The sequence below is a fragment of the Mytilus galloprovincialis genome, chromosome 14 (assembly GCF_965363235.1).
Source record: "Mytilus galloprovincialis chromosome 14, xbMytGall1.hap1.1, whole genome shotgun sequence".
Classification (NCBI taxonomy): domain Eukaryota; kingdom Metazoa; phylum Mollusca; class Bivalvia; order Mytilida; family Mytilidae; genus Mytilus; species Mytilus galloprovincialis.
Window position 1 is genome coordinate 42,403,243 of NC_134851.1, and position 17,250 is coordinate 42,420,492.

Here is a 17,250-nt window from a genome sequence, read left to right on the forward strand (position 1 = left end):
TATAGAAGACAGGTAGATTTTCAACTTCCGAAGCAAGGTTGTCGGCTCTCCGGACATTCCCGAAGTCCTGCGTTTAATTGATTTCCGAGTTTATGTGCTTCGGTCCTTGCTTGGAAGTTGGTAGATTTTGGGTAAGCTATTTATTAATATCACCCCTTAATAGTCATCTTCACTCTATATTACACATATGATTGATTCCAATTTCAAGGATACGTAAATGATTCAATTACATCTCGACTTATACATCCATTGGTGAAAAGATTCTGACAGCCAATGAAAATTAAAGATGGCTGGAAGTAGGCGGGGCTCACCGTCTACAGTTACCAAAGAGCATACCTATGAATATAAAATCAACAACAACTAAACAAGGATGTCAGTTCCATCACATTTAGATCTGAATGAATGTTTTTTTTTTTTTTTTTAAGTACATGAAAATGTTAATGCTTATTAATACATTAAGCCAGTAGCCATTCCGGCTTGTATTTTATATCGGTTATTCCTTAATCACGTGACGTACCAACTTGAACTGGTATCATGCTAATTCCTACCCTTCGGTGTTGCTAAAAACTTTAAAACCAGCTAATTCTAGATTATAGAGTAGTCGAGCTTGATCTTACGGATTGTACCAACGGACTAACGGAGAGGAACTTATGTGATACGGCAGGTTTGGACTTTAAACTTAATTTTTAGTCTGAATTGTAATAAATTAAAATTATTTTTTTATTTTCTAAACTTTATCTTTGCAAAAAGGGATATAATTTTTCTAACATTAGGATTGTTTACCTTTTCCATAAATAAATAAATTGCAAATTGGGAATTGCACGATTTTGTTATCAATCGTAGAATTGAAACTTTATTATCATGATTATTGCGCTCCAATATTTTTTTTTCCTTTCAAAAATACATAGTTAATAAAAGCAGTTTTATTAAGTTTTTTTTCTGATATAAATTTTAGAGAAATGTTCATTTATTAAGATCAATTTGATTCCAAATTCAAATTGATTACTTAAAAACATTTACGTTTACTTATTAATTGTTTTGAAAAATGTCTGTTAGACATAATTATACACTTTCATCAATTTTGCTTTTCTAAATTTAATGTTTCAAATACTAGATAAATTAATGTGAAAGTAACATTTTGTAATAATGTTACCGATCACAAGCCACGTAAAATGTACTAATATTTTTTAACTTATTGTTCAACAAAAAACAAGGGTACATGTACACTAAAGTTGACAAAATACTGTACACCAACTTATTTTCGTGGATACTTTATTTTGCGTTTTACCATTTCTAGACAATTTGGCGGCTTTCGCGATTTACCTGATGTAGTTCAATAAAAGATAAAAGTTTAACATATTCGCGACGATTTTTATTCGCGTTATTTTTTTACTCATGAAAGTCGCAAAAATAAATCGCTCGCGAAAATAAGTTAGTTTACAGTAGACAGGATTGTAATGTAGATGGATACGTCATTAACTAGAATTTTAATGATGGGTGCCACATATGTAGCAGGAACTGCTTATCCTTCCGGAGCACCTGATATCACCCTCAGTTTTTGGTGGGGTTTGTGTTGATTAGTCTTTAGCTTTCTATGTTGTGTCTTTTGTACAATTTTTTGTTGTTTGTTTTTTTCTTATATAGCCATGACGTTGTCAGTTTAATTTCGAACTGTTAGATTGATTGTCCCTTTGATATCTTTCGTCCCTCTTTTATGGGACTTCAATGTCGTATTTATCTGGTTTGTTTTCTCAAATACCTCTCTATTACATGAAATATCTATTCAATTACACTGAATAGATTTTCATTGACAAAATGTATATGATACAATTACAAGATGAAAATTACTACAGAGCCTCTTTGGAGCCCTTAGTTTTTAAACGCATCCCTATTCAGTCGTAAAGTTCCTTTATCGAATAAATATGTGTGGAACATTAATCTTGAAGTAAATGAATTAATTTTGTATTCTATTAAAAATTTAGGCAAAGATGTTATCCCTACCATTGGTCGTGATTTCGCTTATCGCCTGCTCGACTGCACAAAATGGTCTAGACAATGGTGTATCCAGGACAAGAGTTGTTCCATTACCTTACTATGTACCATATCAACTTCCGGTGGCTCAAGCAGGTCCAATCAGACGAAATCCAGTTATTATTTCTGATGGAGGAGGTTTACGGGGAGGTTCGGGAGGAGGTTCGTTTGGAGGAGGAGGTTTTCGTGGAGGTTTCGGAGGTATGTTTCTAAAATATTCGTGTGATAATTTTAAAGTAATATTAATCAGAAATGTGTCTGCAGTATTGAATGTTACATGTACGCCACATATGATTGGATAAAATCATCCGTCAAATGACAATATGCAGTGTTACAGCACATTTGATTGGTCATACGTCAATTGACAATTTACATTATTTTACTTCACGTTGAAATGCCATATTGTGATTGGCTAATACGATGGTGTTAATTTATTTATCACATGGCTGAGTGGGTGACATTTTCTTTTTTAATTTTTAAATTACCCTCTCGTGTACACCAATAAAAAATCGATAATTTGAAGGGCAATGCATTGAATTTACATCAAGTAATTAAATACAATGCTAAAGTTCTACTTTTTGACTCAGATTTTATTATTTCACTTTCAAAATAAAAAAAATAAAACATCTTGCTTAACTTTTTTTCTTTCTTATGTATACCCGTAATGTTGTTATGCACATGACGTAATAGAAAATACTTTTAAAATAAAATTAATCTGTAAAAGATAATAGTGATAGGACATTCAGTAAAATAAATTAAATAACACATAGCTGAGAGGGTGATAAAGCAGATTGGTACCCCGAGAAAAACATTGTCAACCTTGGCTTCGCCGCGGTTGACAATGTTTTCTCGGGGTAACAATCTGCTCTATCACCTTCTCAGCTATGTGTTATTTATATAATGTTACACCACATCTGATTAGATTGGATAATATCATCCGTCAATTGACAATATGCAGTATTACAACATATCGGATTGAACAATATCATCACTCAATTGACAATATACAGTGTTACACCACATCTGATTGGATAAAGGCATCCGTCAATTGCCAATATGCAATGTTACATCACATGTGATTGGATAAAGTCATCTGTCAATTGACAATATACAGTGTTACACCACGTATGATTGGATTAAGTCATCTGTCGATTGAAAATATGCAATGTTACACTACATCTGATTGGATGAAGTCATCTGTCAATTGACAATATGCAATGTTACACTACATCTGATTGGATAAAGTCATCCGTCAATTGACAATATGCAATGTTACACTACATCTGATTGGATGAAGTCATCTGTCAATTGACAATATGCAATGTTACACCATATCGGATTGGATGAAGTCATCTGTCAATTCTCGGTTTTCATTATTTCACAAAATATTATACAAATATTATGTAAACATATCACTTCTGCAATTCTTCACTATTTAAGATATCGTTAGCTCGATTGGTCAAAATAATAATGTTTATGTGACTAAGAGAGTTTCACTACTTTTTTTATGTCGGTTTAAGGGGAAACACTAATAGTTAGGCAATGATATTTATTAATCCGACCGTTGTATGGGTATCGTCACAACTTCTCCCCGTGGGAATAGTTTAGCATCTACGTTTAAGCCAAAGTATACTGGTCTTGTAATTAATATTTTCTGTACATCATTTGTGAAATTTTAATATGTTTTAGTACTCATTTTTGTTATTCCTATTATTATTTATATTAATTTTGCTATTATTTTATCTTATGTGCTGCTTTAGCCGCGGTGCACGAGGAATATGTGACGAGACTTGTCGGTTCGAAGTGAGACTTTTTTTTAGAAAATTAATGTCTTGCAACATACGGGCATCAGAGCAAAACAGACAAAGGACAGGGTCAAGTTGGGTCATTTTTCTTCCTGCGGACTGTAACCTTGTGAACCAGGAAGTGAATATTCCAGTTCACCGTATCAGTCTAGTACAGAACAGGGTCTATACCTACTGCACTGTAAACTGCATGCATTGTTATGAAGACAAAGTCAACTTTCAATTTAAAACAGAATTGTTCAGATACTGAAACAAACATTTCGATTGCTCTAAAATTTCTAATTTTTCTTCATTACATATCCTTTTAGGAATTTTTGGTACTTTGATTTGGATTGCAATCTTGTCTGCAATATTAAGATCATTACAACAACAGAGAACCCAAGCAGCTGCAACAGCAGCAACAACAACAATGGATATGAACGGAGTGGCGTCAGCGGCTGTTTTAGGCATGACCATGATGGGAATGATGATGATGGCGTAAGTAAAATAAATGCAACCGTCAATCCTCGGGTGAATGCTACTTCATCTATCCGTTAGATGAAGGTACGGAATCGGCCGAGTTGTGACGAAAGAAAAAAAAGTATATCTCCGTTCAAAAAAGATGGCAACAGGAAGCTTAAGTAGAAGTCGAATAAATCAGACAACATAGATTAATATTGTGTCATGTGTATATTGTTTGTCTGTTTGTATTTTTTCATTTTTAGCCATGGCGTTGTCAGTGTCAGTTTGCTTTCGATTTATGAGATTGAATGTCTCTCTGGTATATTTCGTCCTTCTTTTTCGTTCAGATTATGATCACTTGTATCATAATTTCTTTCGATTGAGTTAAGCCATTTCAGTAGATATTTTATAGTGTGTCTTTCTATGGTGTGACGTTACACTATTGTTTCACATAAGGGTGCAGGTTTGGTACAATTAAAACGTGTAAACCCGCTGCAATTGTTTGTACCTTTCCTAAGTCAGAAATCTGATGTTCAGTAGTTGTCGATTGTTGATAAGGTACATAAGTCTTTCTCGTTTCTCTTTTTTTAAATAGATTAAACTGTTGGTTTTCCAGTTTGAATGGTTTTATAATAGTAATGTTTGGGGCTCTTTATAGGTTGCTGGTCGGTGTGAGCCAAGGCTCCGTGTTGAAGACCGTACTTTGGCCTGTAATGGTTTACTTTTATAAATTGTGACTTGGATGGAGAGTTGTCTCATGGCACTCATACCACATCTTCTGGTATCTAGCAGCACAAAGATCACAAAGGAGAAAATGACGCGAGGACCACATGCAATGTTTTATAAAATAATTCACAGATACCTCAAGATTAAGTCATTAAGAGAAAAGTTTGGAGATTCTTGTTTCCGTTTCTATTGAGTTTCATAAGCCTGTATACATGATCGTCTGATGGAGGGGAGGACGTTTTGTTTAAGATACCGACCTCAATCGTTCGGTTCTCTTTATTGTCATCCGGGTACTTTCCTTTCGATTCTGTCAGTGTTTGATGGTGTTTGTGTAAAGAAATGACATCAATATTTGTGCAGGCATTGAAAGAAAATCTAATTTTGATCTTTCATGGGATAAATGATTCTAGGGGTATGATAAATTATTGCTTAGCAATGCCATGTTTGCTTTTTTCGGAATTTTAGATGAATATGTTTTATTATTATGAGGATTTATTTTTTATTGTTACCTAATTTTGAGTGCTGTATATAGTATGTATCGCATGATTGAGAGGTAGGATGACCTTTTATGAGGCCCCTCATGGGGGGGTCCTAGTAATCACATAATCACCATTTTTTTGCCAATATAATCACATAATCATTAAATATTTGCTTATCTTTAGTAATCAAATAATCATAAACTAAAAATACAGTCCTAGGTAATCAAATAATCATGACATATTTGGCTTAATAATCAAATAATCATTAAAAAAACGGCCAAGTAATCACATAATCAAAAACCCCATGAGGGCCCTCTTTTATAGTGTTTACAAGATTGAGCCATTTAGATACAGGAATTGAGAGAAATCAGGATTTAATTATATCGTGATTCGGAAACGGACACATTAATTCACTTATATTCGATGTGACCCCTTATAACCCTTCTCAAGATTTGTAATCGACTCTCTACTCTGACTAATATAATATAAAAAAAAACCATTAAAATTGAGAACAGAAATAGGGAATGAGTCAAAGAGACAACAACCCGGCCAAAAAGCAGAAAACAATAACCCAGGTTCATTAAAAAGGGTCATGTTCTGTAAGGCCCTTTACGATCTCTATTTGTTTAAGCTAAAATCAAAAATAATTAAATGGCCATAATTACAATTTATCGTAGTTTTAAAAAACGATGAAGATATAGGAGACACACCTTTTTGAAGATACAGAATCATAAATTAACGTTATTTTTATGAGTTGAAAAAATTCCCCTCCTCCTTTTACATACAGTGTATCGCAAACAATTGTGTTAAACACTTATCCCTACATGCGATTTAAGACCGGTGCGCGCTGTAATTTATCTACTTGGATCTACCAGATATACGGCACCACAAGGGTATCGGATACCCGTATGTTGCAAGGGAGAGAATTAGCTGAAATGAAGGATGTTCACCTCTGAGCAGCAAAAAGTTTCTAGAACTTAACTTTTTCTCTTAATCTGATTTTTTAGTTATAATGACTGTAAAATTTTAATTGGTGAAGAAAAACTCATATGCCTGTTTGTTTTTTTGTTACAACCAATTGAAAGATTCCATTTTTGAATGATATTCCCAATTTCATAAATTATTACCCATTTTGGGGCAATTATCATGGAACAAAATCTCAGTTTCACAATCATATTTTTTTTTTTGTAATATATTTTTTACAGATACCAATTGTGCATTTCTTGACAAGTAATACTTATTGCAATAATTTTACAAATTGCAATTATGCATTAATTTACATGTCACATGTACAATGATTTTACCAACAAAAAAAACAGTTGTGCAATTCTTAACAAGTACCAATGTTTCGCAATATTTTTACAACACTGCACAATTACGAAATGATTTCAGAGGGATACATAATTCGCCGTTTTAGAATGTAATGAATCCTGCATAATATTTTCAAAAGTGTACACCAAAACGTCCTGTTTGGTTAAAAATGTCATAAACAATGAAATTTAACCAATGACGTGACATTATTTTCATTTTGAGGTACGGACAATGAAATTACCCATAATTCTTTAATTTCAGAGGGACACCGAATACCGGAGGTGGTACAATGATGGTAGTAATGCCTGGTGGTGGTGGTGGTGGTGGTGGTGGTGGTGGTGATGGTGGTGGTGGTGATGGTGGTGGTGGTGGTGGTGGCAATGTCTTTCCTGGTCGTGGTCGTGGGGTTGGCGGTGACACACAAAATCCTGGAAATTTTCCAGGAGGCGGAGATTTTCCAGGATGATTTTAATGATTAAACCTGATTGGATTCATTAAAGACAGTTATATTTTTTTTATTAAATATGTCAAACGTGTACTTGTCAATTATTTTAGAATAGACTTTAAATGGAGCTCCATTCCATTGATACAATTAAGAAAAGAAATGGAGAGTAAGTCAAAGAGACAGCAACCCAACCAAAATGTAGACAACATGGGTCATGAACGCAGCGAGAAAATCCCGCATAGGGAGGTGGTCCTCAGCTGCCCCTTAAATAAAAGTGTATACTAACTCCATAAGGATATGGTCCTCAGCTGTCCCTTAAATAAAAGTGTATACTAACTCCAAAGCATATAAATGAACTGAAAGAAAATGTTTGCGTACAATAATTCTTTAAAACACTGATTGTTGATTGTTGAAATGTTATTTATCTTCTTTCCTCTATACATTCCCCCAATAGTTGGGTTACATTAACTTTACTGCGTAAATGTTGGTTAAACCACATCACGGGATAAGACCAAAAAGAGACAAATCTTAAAAAATCTTGAAACAGCCTTAATTTATTTTATGTAATTTTGGATAAACACGCAGCTCCAATATTTATAATGTTTGTCATGTGACCGTGACGTAATCAAATCTTTCTTTCATGTATTACACCTTTGAAAAGGAATTTAGAATGCAATTATAAGGAATGACTTTAACTTTTTTTTCTTTTCTTTTCGAGTTAACATAAAAAATGTGAGGTACACTTTTATTCTGCTTGCTTGCGACGCCGGTTATTCAGTGTGCATCACACGTGTTATGCTACTTTTAAACAGACAGAACAAAATATGACAGTCAGTTCTTTATTAACTGAAAATGCAGCATGATTTAAAACATTCAGGACGAGGAAAAAAAACAAGAAATATAATGGGTATGTCCTTTAAAAGGAGCCGACCGAGATGAAGATCGGAGAAATTGGAACTGCTACAGCAAAATAAAAGACTCATAAAAGATATATTTGACAGACATTTAACCTTCAAACTGTACAACCACGGCCCCTCTAAGAGTTGTTGCAAGGATTTTTAACTTTCAAAGAGCTGGACATTCTCTTCACGAGGCTTCATATTTCATGTCCACATTTTGACCGGACCTGGCTATGTACTTTTAAATACCGAAAAGTCGAAAACGCCCATCTTTGGCAAAGGCTAATTTACTGTCGATCATAAGAAGACCAAAATTTCCATATTTGCATTCCACAGTCCACCTTCGAATATAAAAAAGAAGATGTGGTGTGATTGCAAATGAGACAACTATCCACAAGAGACCAAAATGACACAGAAGTTAAGAACTACAGGTCACCATACGGCCTTCAACAATGAGCAAAGAATGTTGATTCCTTGAGATATTTTAAACATTATGTAATGTTTTAGTTTTACATGTGTTGCTTTTCTTCTTCAATTAGATACCTTCCATCTTTCCGACTTTTGACTCTGGATTTTATTTTTGTTCGGCAGGTAACTTCTCTGTGTTTGGACATTTTGGTACTCAGTCAGGTAGGAGCAACTTAAAGAAAAATATTCTTGCATCGATAAAATGTTTGATTTTACTTTTTCTGGTTGCTCTTACTTGACTGAGTACTGGGATGTCTTACCACAGATTAGGTTACTTGTCAAAAATAATAAAAACCGGAGTCAAAAGTCGGTAATATGAAAAAAGTCTTGAAAATAAGGATATTTTTCACATCTGTATCTTCATTTACATGGCGCGTGATTTTTTCTTCTTCCTCTAATTAATGCGTATAAAAATAAACTGATAAAAGATAAAAAGGACAATGTTCAATAATACAAAGACTATTTTCAGAAATCACCATTGTACATATCCATGTCAAAGGTCAGTCCTTCAAGCTGGTGGTTGATTTTGTAATCTCTGACTATTAATGCATACCAAATATATCAATAGAAATGAAAATGTCAAATATACGAAAATACCAATGTATAAATTGGACGCGTTCTAAGCTTTTTCTGGAATTACTTGCATCAAGAACGCTCTATGCCAATATACTGTACGGTGACGCTCGCGCAAGAAGTAGTTTCATAAAAAAAGAGTGTCTGTTATACCATAACTCGGTCACATGGCCTGTAAACCGACCGTATAAGAGGGTTAGAATGGGGTGTACAGAAAAAAGAATAATGGATTACCGGTAATACTACAGAAAATGGGAAAAAAGGAAGAAGAAAGAAAAACAGATACTAAAATAAAGAACAGATAATACTAGGGTGCTTACATATAAAGAATAGAGAATAATGTACTCCGGAGTCAAAGGTCGGTACATGTAATACAAAAAGGGACTACTTATAGGTATGTTCTTACTTAACGTCCAGTGACAAATATTGCACGCAGTCTTAAGACAGGTCGAAAAGTAGTGCGCGAAATATTTGACACAAAAAAAACTAAGTTGTTTGATAAGATGTTCTTAGTATTAAGAACATATCTATTTAGCTAAAGGCAACATACATTGAACAATTTATAGCAGGTATTTTTGAAGGTGTACACAGCATTGAATTCTCAGTGAAAGATGCAACGGATTAAAATCCACATTCCACTGAGGCGTGAATGTGTCTTTCTTCACCAAACACAGCCAAATGGGTGTGCCCATACAAGTCCACCGAAGCGTTAATGTGTCTTTCTTCACCAAACGCAGCCAATTGGGTGTGCCCATACAAGTCCACCGAGGCGTGAATGTGTCTTTCTTCACCAAACACAGCCAAATGGGTGTGCCCATACAAGTCCACCGAGGCGTGAATGTGTCTTTCTTCACCAAACACAGCCAAATGGGTGTGCCCATACAAGTCCACCGAGGCGTGAATGTGTCTTTCTTCACCAAATACAGCCAAATGCGTGTGCCCATACAAGTCCACCGTGGCGTGAATGTGTCTTTCTTCACCAAACACAGCCAAATGGGTGTGCCCATACAAGTCCACTGAGGCGTGCATGTGTCTTTCTTCACCAAACACAGCTAAATGGGTGTGCCCATACAAGTCCACCGAGGCGTGAATGTGTCTTTCTTCACCAAACACAGCCAAATGGGTGTGCCCATACAAGTCCACCGAGGTGTGAATGTGTCTTTCTTCACCAAACACAGCCAAATGGGTGTTCCCATACAAGTCCACCGAGGCGTGAATGTGTCTTTCTTCACCAAACACAGCCAAATGGGTGTGCCCGTACAAGGAGTTTACATGAAATACCGCCCTTCCGCGAGTTTATAGCTAAGCACGTTTTATATTGACTCAAACGAAAAGTAAAAAGTAATTGAAACCTGATTGCGACATAAGCTTCGCAAATTGTAGCAGTCGAATGGTATAGCAACATTTGTTGCAACAATCAAAGTCCCCGTGACCCAAATTTGACAAATTTAAATGATTCTATCAACTTCCCGTTATGACAAGCAATCCTAATAAGTATAAAAGATTTTGGAAACACTTTGAAATTAGTGGCGTTCACAGTCATGCTGTCTGTGTTATACAGTGGTCAACAAAAATTCCCCAGAAATGGCCAAAATACTACAATTAAATTTACCTAAAAGTATAGAATGGAAAAAAACACAGACAAAACAAACAAAGACAATAAAAATTAAATAGTGGCAAAACATAAAGAATAGAGAATAACAAGAAAAATATTACAATAAAAGAGAAAAAATAGCGTAAAAATAAAGAACACATCGAAAATCGAAGGAACTCCTTTAGGATACCTCGTTGTAATTAACAAGTAACAACTTACAGCAACCAAACTTTTCTCGTTTTTGTGTTGGTTTAAAAAAAAATAAGCATGCAGAAAACCGAATATACGTTTTACATCATAAATCAAAACGAACAGACAGACAGCATTGCCGAGATGAAATGGAGAAACAGGTACAGTTCATAAAAACCAATACACAGAAACTGATTTACAGAGTTAGCAAATCGAACCACACGAACGTTCTAAAAAAGACTCATTATTGATGCTCAAATAAAAAAGAGTAAAATTAGGCCTATACAGTTCAAAATTGAAGAGACTTGTACACCCAAAACTTCATGAGACTAAATAATTTGACTTAAAGTCCTCATAAAAAGTGAATCCGATTGATGAATTGATTGTTGTTATATTTCGTCCAGTTGCAAATATAACTTGAATAAGTTTCAAATATTACATGGATTTTTTTAATTTAAGCGATTCAATAATTACAGTTCACTGAACTCATGATGACTGGTTGTTTTTTGATAACGTCCAGTTATAAATATAACATAACCTTTGTTTAAGAATAAGAACATCGCATCCTTCTCTGCACAGAAGACTATATAATTTGATTAACTTGTCTCATTCCTTTTGCATATTTAAGCAAAAACAAATATATTTAAACTAAATTTTCAGAGCAAGTCTTCCGACGAATAACCCCCCTCTTTGTGGTCTATGGTAAGGATGTCAAAGTCTTTCAGATCAGCTTGTACGCGCCCGGGTGATGGTCTCAAATAAAGACTTACGGGGAGGTTGGGCATGCAGGTGTAGTCAGTTTGATGACCATTCATGCGTTCTTTTAATGGTTGTTCTGTCTCGGCCACATACTGCATGCGACGTAAAAGAAGGTATACACAAATATTATGATAGATATTTTGCCTACTTATCTATATATTCTTTATATCGTTGGTACTTTTTGACAATTATTTTCTTTGTTTAAAACTCAACACAAAGCCTCATACAGGTTGATAATTTGAACTGACAGGTTTTGATAAGAGTGAGCATTTGATAGGTCTATCTTAAATTTCCAGTGACAAATATTTCATACATTCTGAAGACGGAAATAAATTTTCAAAACCAAAAGAAAGGTGAAACTGAATGAAAGGTGCAGGAAATAAGTACACCTGAAAAATCGAATATATAAAAGAAAAATATGGTATGATTGCCAATGAGACAACTGTCCACAAGAGACCAAAATGACACTGACATTAACAACTATAATAGGTCACCGTACGGCCTTCAACAATGAGCAAAGCCCATACCGCATAGTCAGCTATAAAAAGCCCCGATTAGACAATGTAAAACAATTCAAACGAGAAAACTAGCAAAAGTTTGTTTGATAAAAACATATATTTTACTTTTTAACATACCCTTGAAAGATTCATTGCAGGTGGTTTTTAAAGTGTCAATAGCATTGTGTTCTAAGTGAAAGAGGCATCGGATTATCCATATACAAATGTAACCAAACTCCGTAAAGTAATCGTTTTCGTTCTGGAACTTTTTTCCTTTACTCCATCCATTAGAGTAGTATACGGATCGGAGCTGGAACTGCAGAGGAGTTTGCCACATAACAATTCTTGTGCCCTTAGCAAGGATTTTTAATTAAATACCGGGTATTGTCTTTCTCTGCGTTCATGTTTAGGCATTTTTATAAATTTGTCTCGAACGAAAGGAAAATTAAATGTTAAGCGTTATTGTGATGTAATATTTGAAAGTGTGATACAATATATGCGTTAATTTTTCGATGTTTTCGATTTTTTATAGTCGTCAAAAGTAAATATGTGCTTGTTTCATTCATGTTATGTCTCAACAATCATAATATGTTGGGGTATACGTCAAAATCCTTTTGTCATATATAAGTAAAATTAAACAATATTTGGAAAACATGTGTAGATTTACATAATATATAGATAACACTTTATATTTAATTTTCCTTTCATTCGAGACAACATTCCAGCAGCACCTGCATACGGGGTATATATCTCCCAATTGATACGATATTCCCGTGCTTGCATTTCCTATCATGATTTTCTTGATAGAGGGTTACTGCTCACAAGGAAGCTATTAAACCAAGAGTTCCAAATGGTGAAGTTGAAATCATCCCTTCGTAAATTTTACGGACGCCATCACGAGTTGGTTGACCGTTATGGAATAACCGTTTCACAAATGATATCGGATATGTTCCTTACGTCGTAACTACAATCCCCTTCCCTTTCATGAATGTGACCTACCGAATTAGACTATTTACCGGATTTGTAATCACATAAGCAACACGACGGGTGCCACATGTGGAGCAGGATCTGCCTACCCTTCCGGAGCACCTGAGATCACCCCTAGTTTTTGGTGGGGTTCGTGTTGTTTATTCTTTAGTTTTCTATGCTGTGTCATGTGTACTATTGTTTTTCTGTTTGTCTTTTTCATTTTTAGCCATGGCGTTGTCAGTTTGTTTTAGATCTATGAGTTTGACTGTCCCTTTGGTATCTTTCGTCCCTCTTTTATACATTTCGTACGTCCGAAGCGCTTTTCTTGGTTTACCTTTATCAGGAATTCTCAACCTTAACATTTGAAAAGAAGGCTGTTTTAAATACATAAAACATTAGGAGCTATAATTAAAAAATACCTGCAAAGCATGGTAAAATTCAGCATCTGTCAACTTTGTCAGAGGTATTTTTTACCTATTATGTCTGTTTTTTATTGTAACACATCGTTGTTATATAATGGAATTTTGTGCGACTGTCATATATGTGAGAGGTTTAGCTAGCTTCAATCCACCATTATGTACAAAAGAAATGCCTGGACCAAGTCAGGGATATGACAATTAGTATTCATTCGTTTGAAGTGTTTGAACTTTTGATTTAGCCATTTTTTAGAATTTTCCTCGGAGTTCGGTATTTTTGTTATTTTACTTTTTATGAACGTTAGTTTCTTAATTATAGTATTATATCTAGTTTTGTTTATTTTAAATATGTAAATATATATAATTATGAACCCGGTATATCTGATGATATTTTTCTTCTTCAAACACAGATTTCAACTTCTATTTATGAAATATTTGGAGATATTTAAAATTGAGAAAGGAAATGGTGAATATGTCAAAGCGACAACCACCCGACCATAGAGCAAACAACAGCCGAAGGCAACCAATGGGTCTTCAATGTAGCGAGAATTCCCGCACCCGTAGGTGTCCTTCAGCTGGCCCCTAAAATATGCATAATAGTACAGTGATAATGGACGTCATACTAAACTCCGAATTATACACAAGAAACTAAAATTTAAAATAATACAAGACTAACAAAGGCCAGAGGCTCCTGACTTGGGACAGGCACAAAATTGCGGCGGGGTTAAACATGTTTATGAGATCTCAACCCTCCCCCTATACCTCTAGCCAATGTAGAAAAGTAAAACAATAACAATACGCACATTAAAATTCAGTTCAAGAGAAGTCCGAGTCTAATGTCAAAAGATGTAACAAAAGAAAATAAATAAAATGACAATAATACATAAATAACAACAGACTACTAGCAGTTAACTGACATGCCAGCTCCAGACCTCAATTAAACTGATTGAAAGATTATGTCTTCATCATATGAATATCAGGTACAATCCCTCCCGTTAGGGGTTTAGTATCATACTATCATAAAATATATGAGAAGAACATAACCCGTGTCATGCCAACAACTGTTTTTTTAGAAATAAATGTGTTTAGTTCCGATGCAAAGACCCTATCAGTGAATCAATGTTAAAGCCAAAATATGCAATCTTTAATGACCTGACAACAGTATCGTAACTATATCCCCTTTTAATAAGTCTATTTAAAGGTTTTGTTAGTTTCTGAGGAGAATACTGACATTTTTGTGCTTTATAAAGAATATTTCCATAAAATTTTGGATGTGAAATACCTGAACGTATAAGATGTCTGCATGTTGAGTTATATTTACGAATTATTTCCTTATACCGGTGATAAAATTTAGTAAATGTTTTGACCAGTTTGTGATATCGAAAACCCTGGTGTAATAATTTTTCAGTAATACATAAATTTCTCTCGCTAAAATCTAATACATTGTTACATTCATTCAACAACACACTTTTCTTCACCGTGTGAAATTTAGTAATGTATTATACCGTTGAGAGATTGATATGTTCTAACATCTTCAGCTTATTAATGAACATTACATGTGGTCCGTTAGATGTTTGGTTTATTGTTTTGTCGGTGGATAGCTGTGAAGTAAATTTCATTATGCCTGAATAAACTTAGTCATCTGTAAGCCCCAGTCCCACTAGACCACGATCACACCACGCTAACCGTTATCTAAAATATATTTAGATCGATCGTAATGAGTTCGCAGTATGAGCGGCATGCAAATGTAAATTTTCATTCCATTCACGTTGCTACTAAGCCCTCATTACGCCTCTAAAATGATTCTGCTACGATTATACCATGTTCTCGCCCCGCTTATTCTGTGACCCACTACGATTATCACGATCTTTCTATACTCAGCACGTCCTCACTACGACCATAACACAATTTATCCGATTGCAACACGATCTTACCACGCTTCTACTGCGATTATAGCACGCTCTTACCACATACTACGATCATACCACGTTCATACCGCGATCGTAAGTTACAATCCCAGCAATCACGTCAACATCGTGTTCCATATAAATACTGTATCATTCCTTCTTTTTCTCATTGATACGTAGAGTTTATCGGAAACAACGCAGTCATGAAACGAAAATCTACGTAAGGGTAATGATAGCGGTAAAGACAGAAAGGGTCTGATAGTAGCGAACCATGATGCAGAAGATATAAATTATGTCGGACCGACCAATCCAACCTGAATTCCAACTTATTGCTGGTCCATCAAAATCAAATGACGATGCTTAAGTAAACGATAGAAGGAATGACACAGATGTGTCAATAATGATTAAGTCGTTAAAGATAAAAGGACAAGAGGTCCAAATTACATACAGACAAACAAAAGCTGGAGAGCTTTTATAAATTTTATATGTCAATGACAAGGAGCATGATGATCGTAGTATGAACGTAGTCGGGTCGTAAGGACAGCGTAATGAGGACGACCTGGGCGTGCTAAAATCGTACATGGTCTTGAACAGCGTGGTATAAACGTGGCATAGTCGTAGTGGAAGCGTGTTTTGGTCGCGGTAACAACGGAACGGTCGTTGTGAGGTCGTAGTAAAGTTGCAGTGAGATCGTAGCGCAGTCTCCCCGACTAGAATCGCGCTGTCGCTACGATGGTACAGCGACCTTTGCGATCTTACCACGACCTTACTGCGCGCTCACTACGCTTCTACTACGACCTGATTTCGCCACGACCGCACCATTATTTTTGAACATGTTAAAAGTTGGCCACGCTCATTACGATCATGAAGACCTCACCACGACCATACTACGACCTTACTACGATCTACACGATCGCACTACGATCGTCAAAATTTTAATTTTTTCACAGATCGTAGTGCGATCGTGGCCTAGTGGGACTGCGGTATTACCTTTAGTTGACGCAAGGAGATATATCAACGTGTATTGTTATCTCACTACATAGAAACTTCAAACTCCCTTTTTGTACGTTATGAATTAGGGTGAAAGTAGTTCACCGCTGTTCAAATATCCAAAGTCGATTACAAAAACCTGGTCAAGATAAAAAATAAAATAAAAAAAATAGAGAATCCCATGAACATCATAGTACTAGACCAACTATTGATATCCACTCTTCCATTTAGAGTAAATGGTTTTAAACCATTGTGGTGACGTCAGCCTATTCATTTACCGTGGATTCTTTTTCTAGAATCAACGCTTCCTAAATCCGTCGCTGGAATGGACACAATAGTTTAAGTTATAGATACAATGGATAAGCCTTGATTCATGAAAAACAAACCATTCGTCCTCCGGGCTCATGGTTTCTTTTTCAAGAATCAATGCTTATCCATTGTATCTATATCACTGAATCAATGTATTGAAGTTATAAACTTAGTAGATTCTACGTCATTTTCATCGTTTTTATATATAAAAAAAAAAAAGAAGATGTGGTATGATTGTCAATGAGACATCACTCCACAAGAGACCAAAATAAATGACACAGAAATTAGCACCTATAGGTCACCGTATGGCCTTCAACAATGAGCAAAGCCCATACCGCATAGTCAGCTGTAAAATACCTTCATAGCATTCTGTATAAACATAGGTAAAACAATGATGAGCCAATGTCCTGGTTATAGCATGGCCTGCAATAGTCACGTAATG

The 17,250-nt window shown here is 35.1% G+C and overlaps 1 protein-coding gene across 1 annotated transcript; it reads left to right on the forward strand.

Moving 5' to 3' along the window:
• Positions 1-940: 940 nt before the first annotated feature.
• LOC143058077 (uncharacterized) lies at positions 941-7,259 on the forward strand. The gene is made up of 3 exons (XM_076231542.1): positions 941-2,232; positions 4,145-4,313; positions 7,055-7,259. The coding sequence occupies exons 1-3, from the start codon at positions 1,989-1,991 to the stop codon at positions 7,257-7,259; spliced, it is 618 nt and encodes a 205-aa protein (XP_076087657.1). The 5' UTR covers positions 941-1,988.
• Positions 7,260-17,250: the final 9,991 nt, after the last annotated feature.

Excerpts from the sequence above, each read along its gene's own strand:
- LOC143058077 (XM_076231542.1), top strand. The coding sequence starts at position 1,989 with ATGTTATCCCTACCATTGGTCGTGATTTCGCTTATCGCCTGCTCGACT. Across the intron at positions 2,233-4,144 it reads TTTTCGTGGAGGTTTCGGAG|GAATTTTTGGTACTTTGATT; the intron begins GTATGTTTCTAA and ends ATATCCTTTTAG. Across the intron at positions 4,314-7,054 it reads ATGGGAATGATGATGATGGC|AGGGACACCGAATACCGGAG; the intron begins GTAAGTAAAATA and ends CTTTAATTTCAG.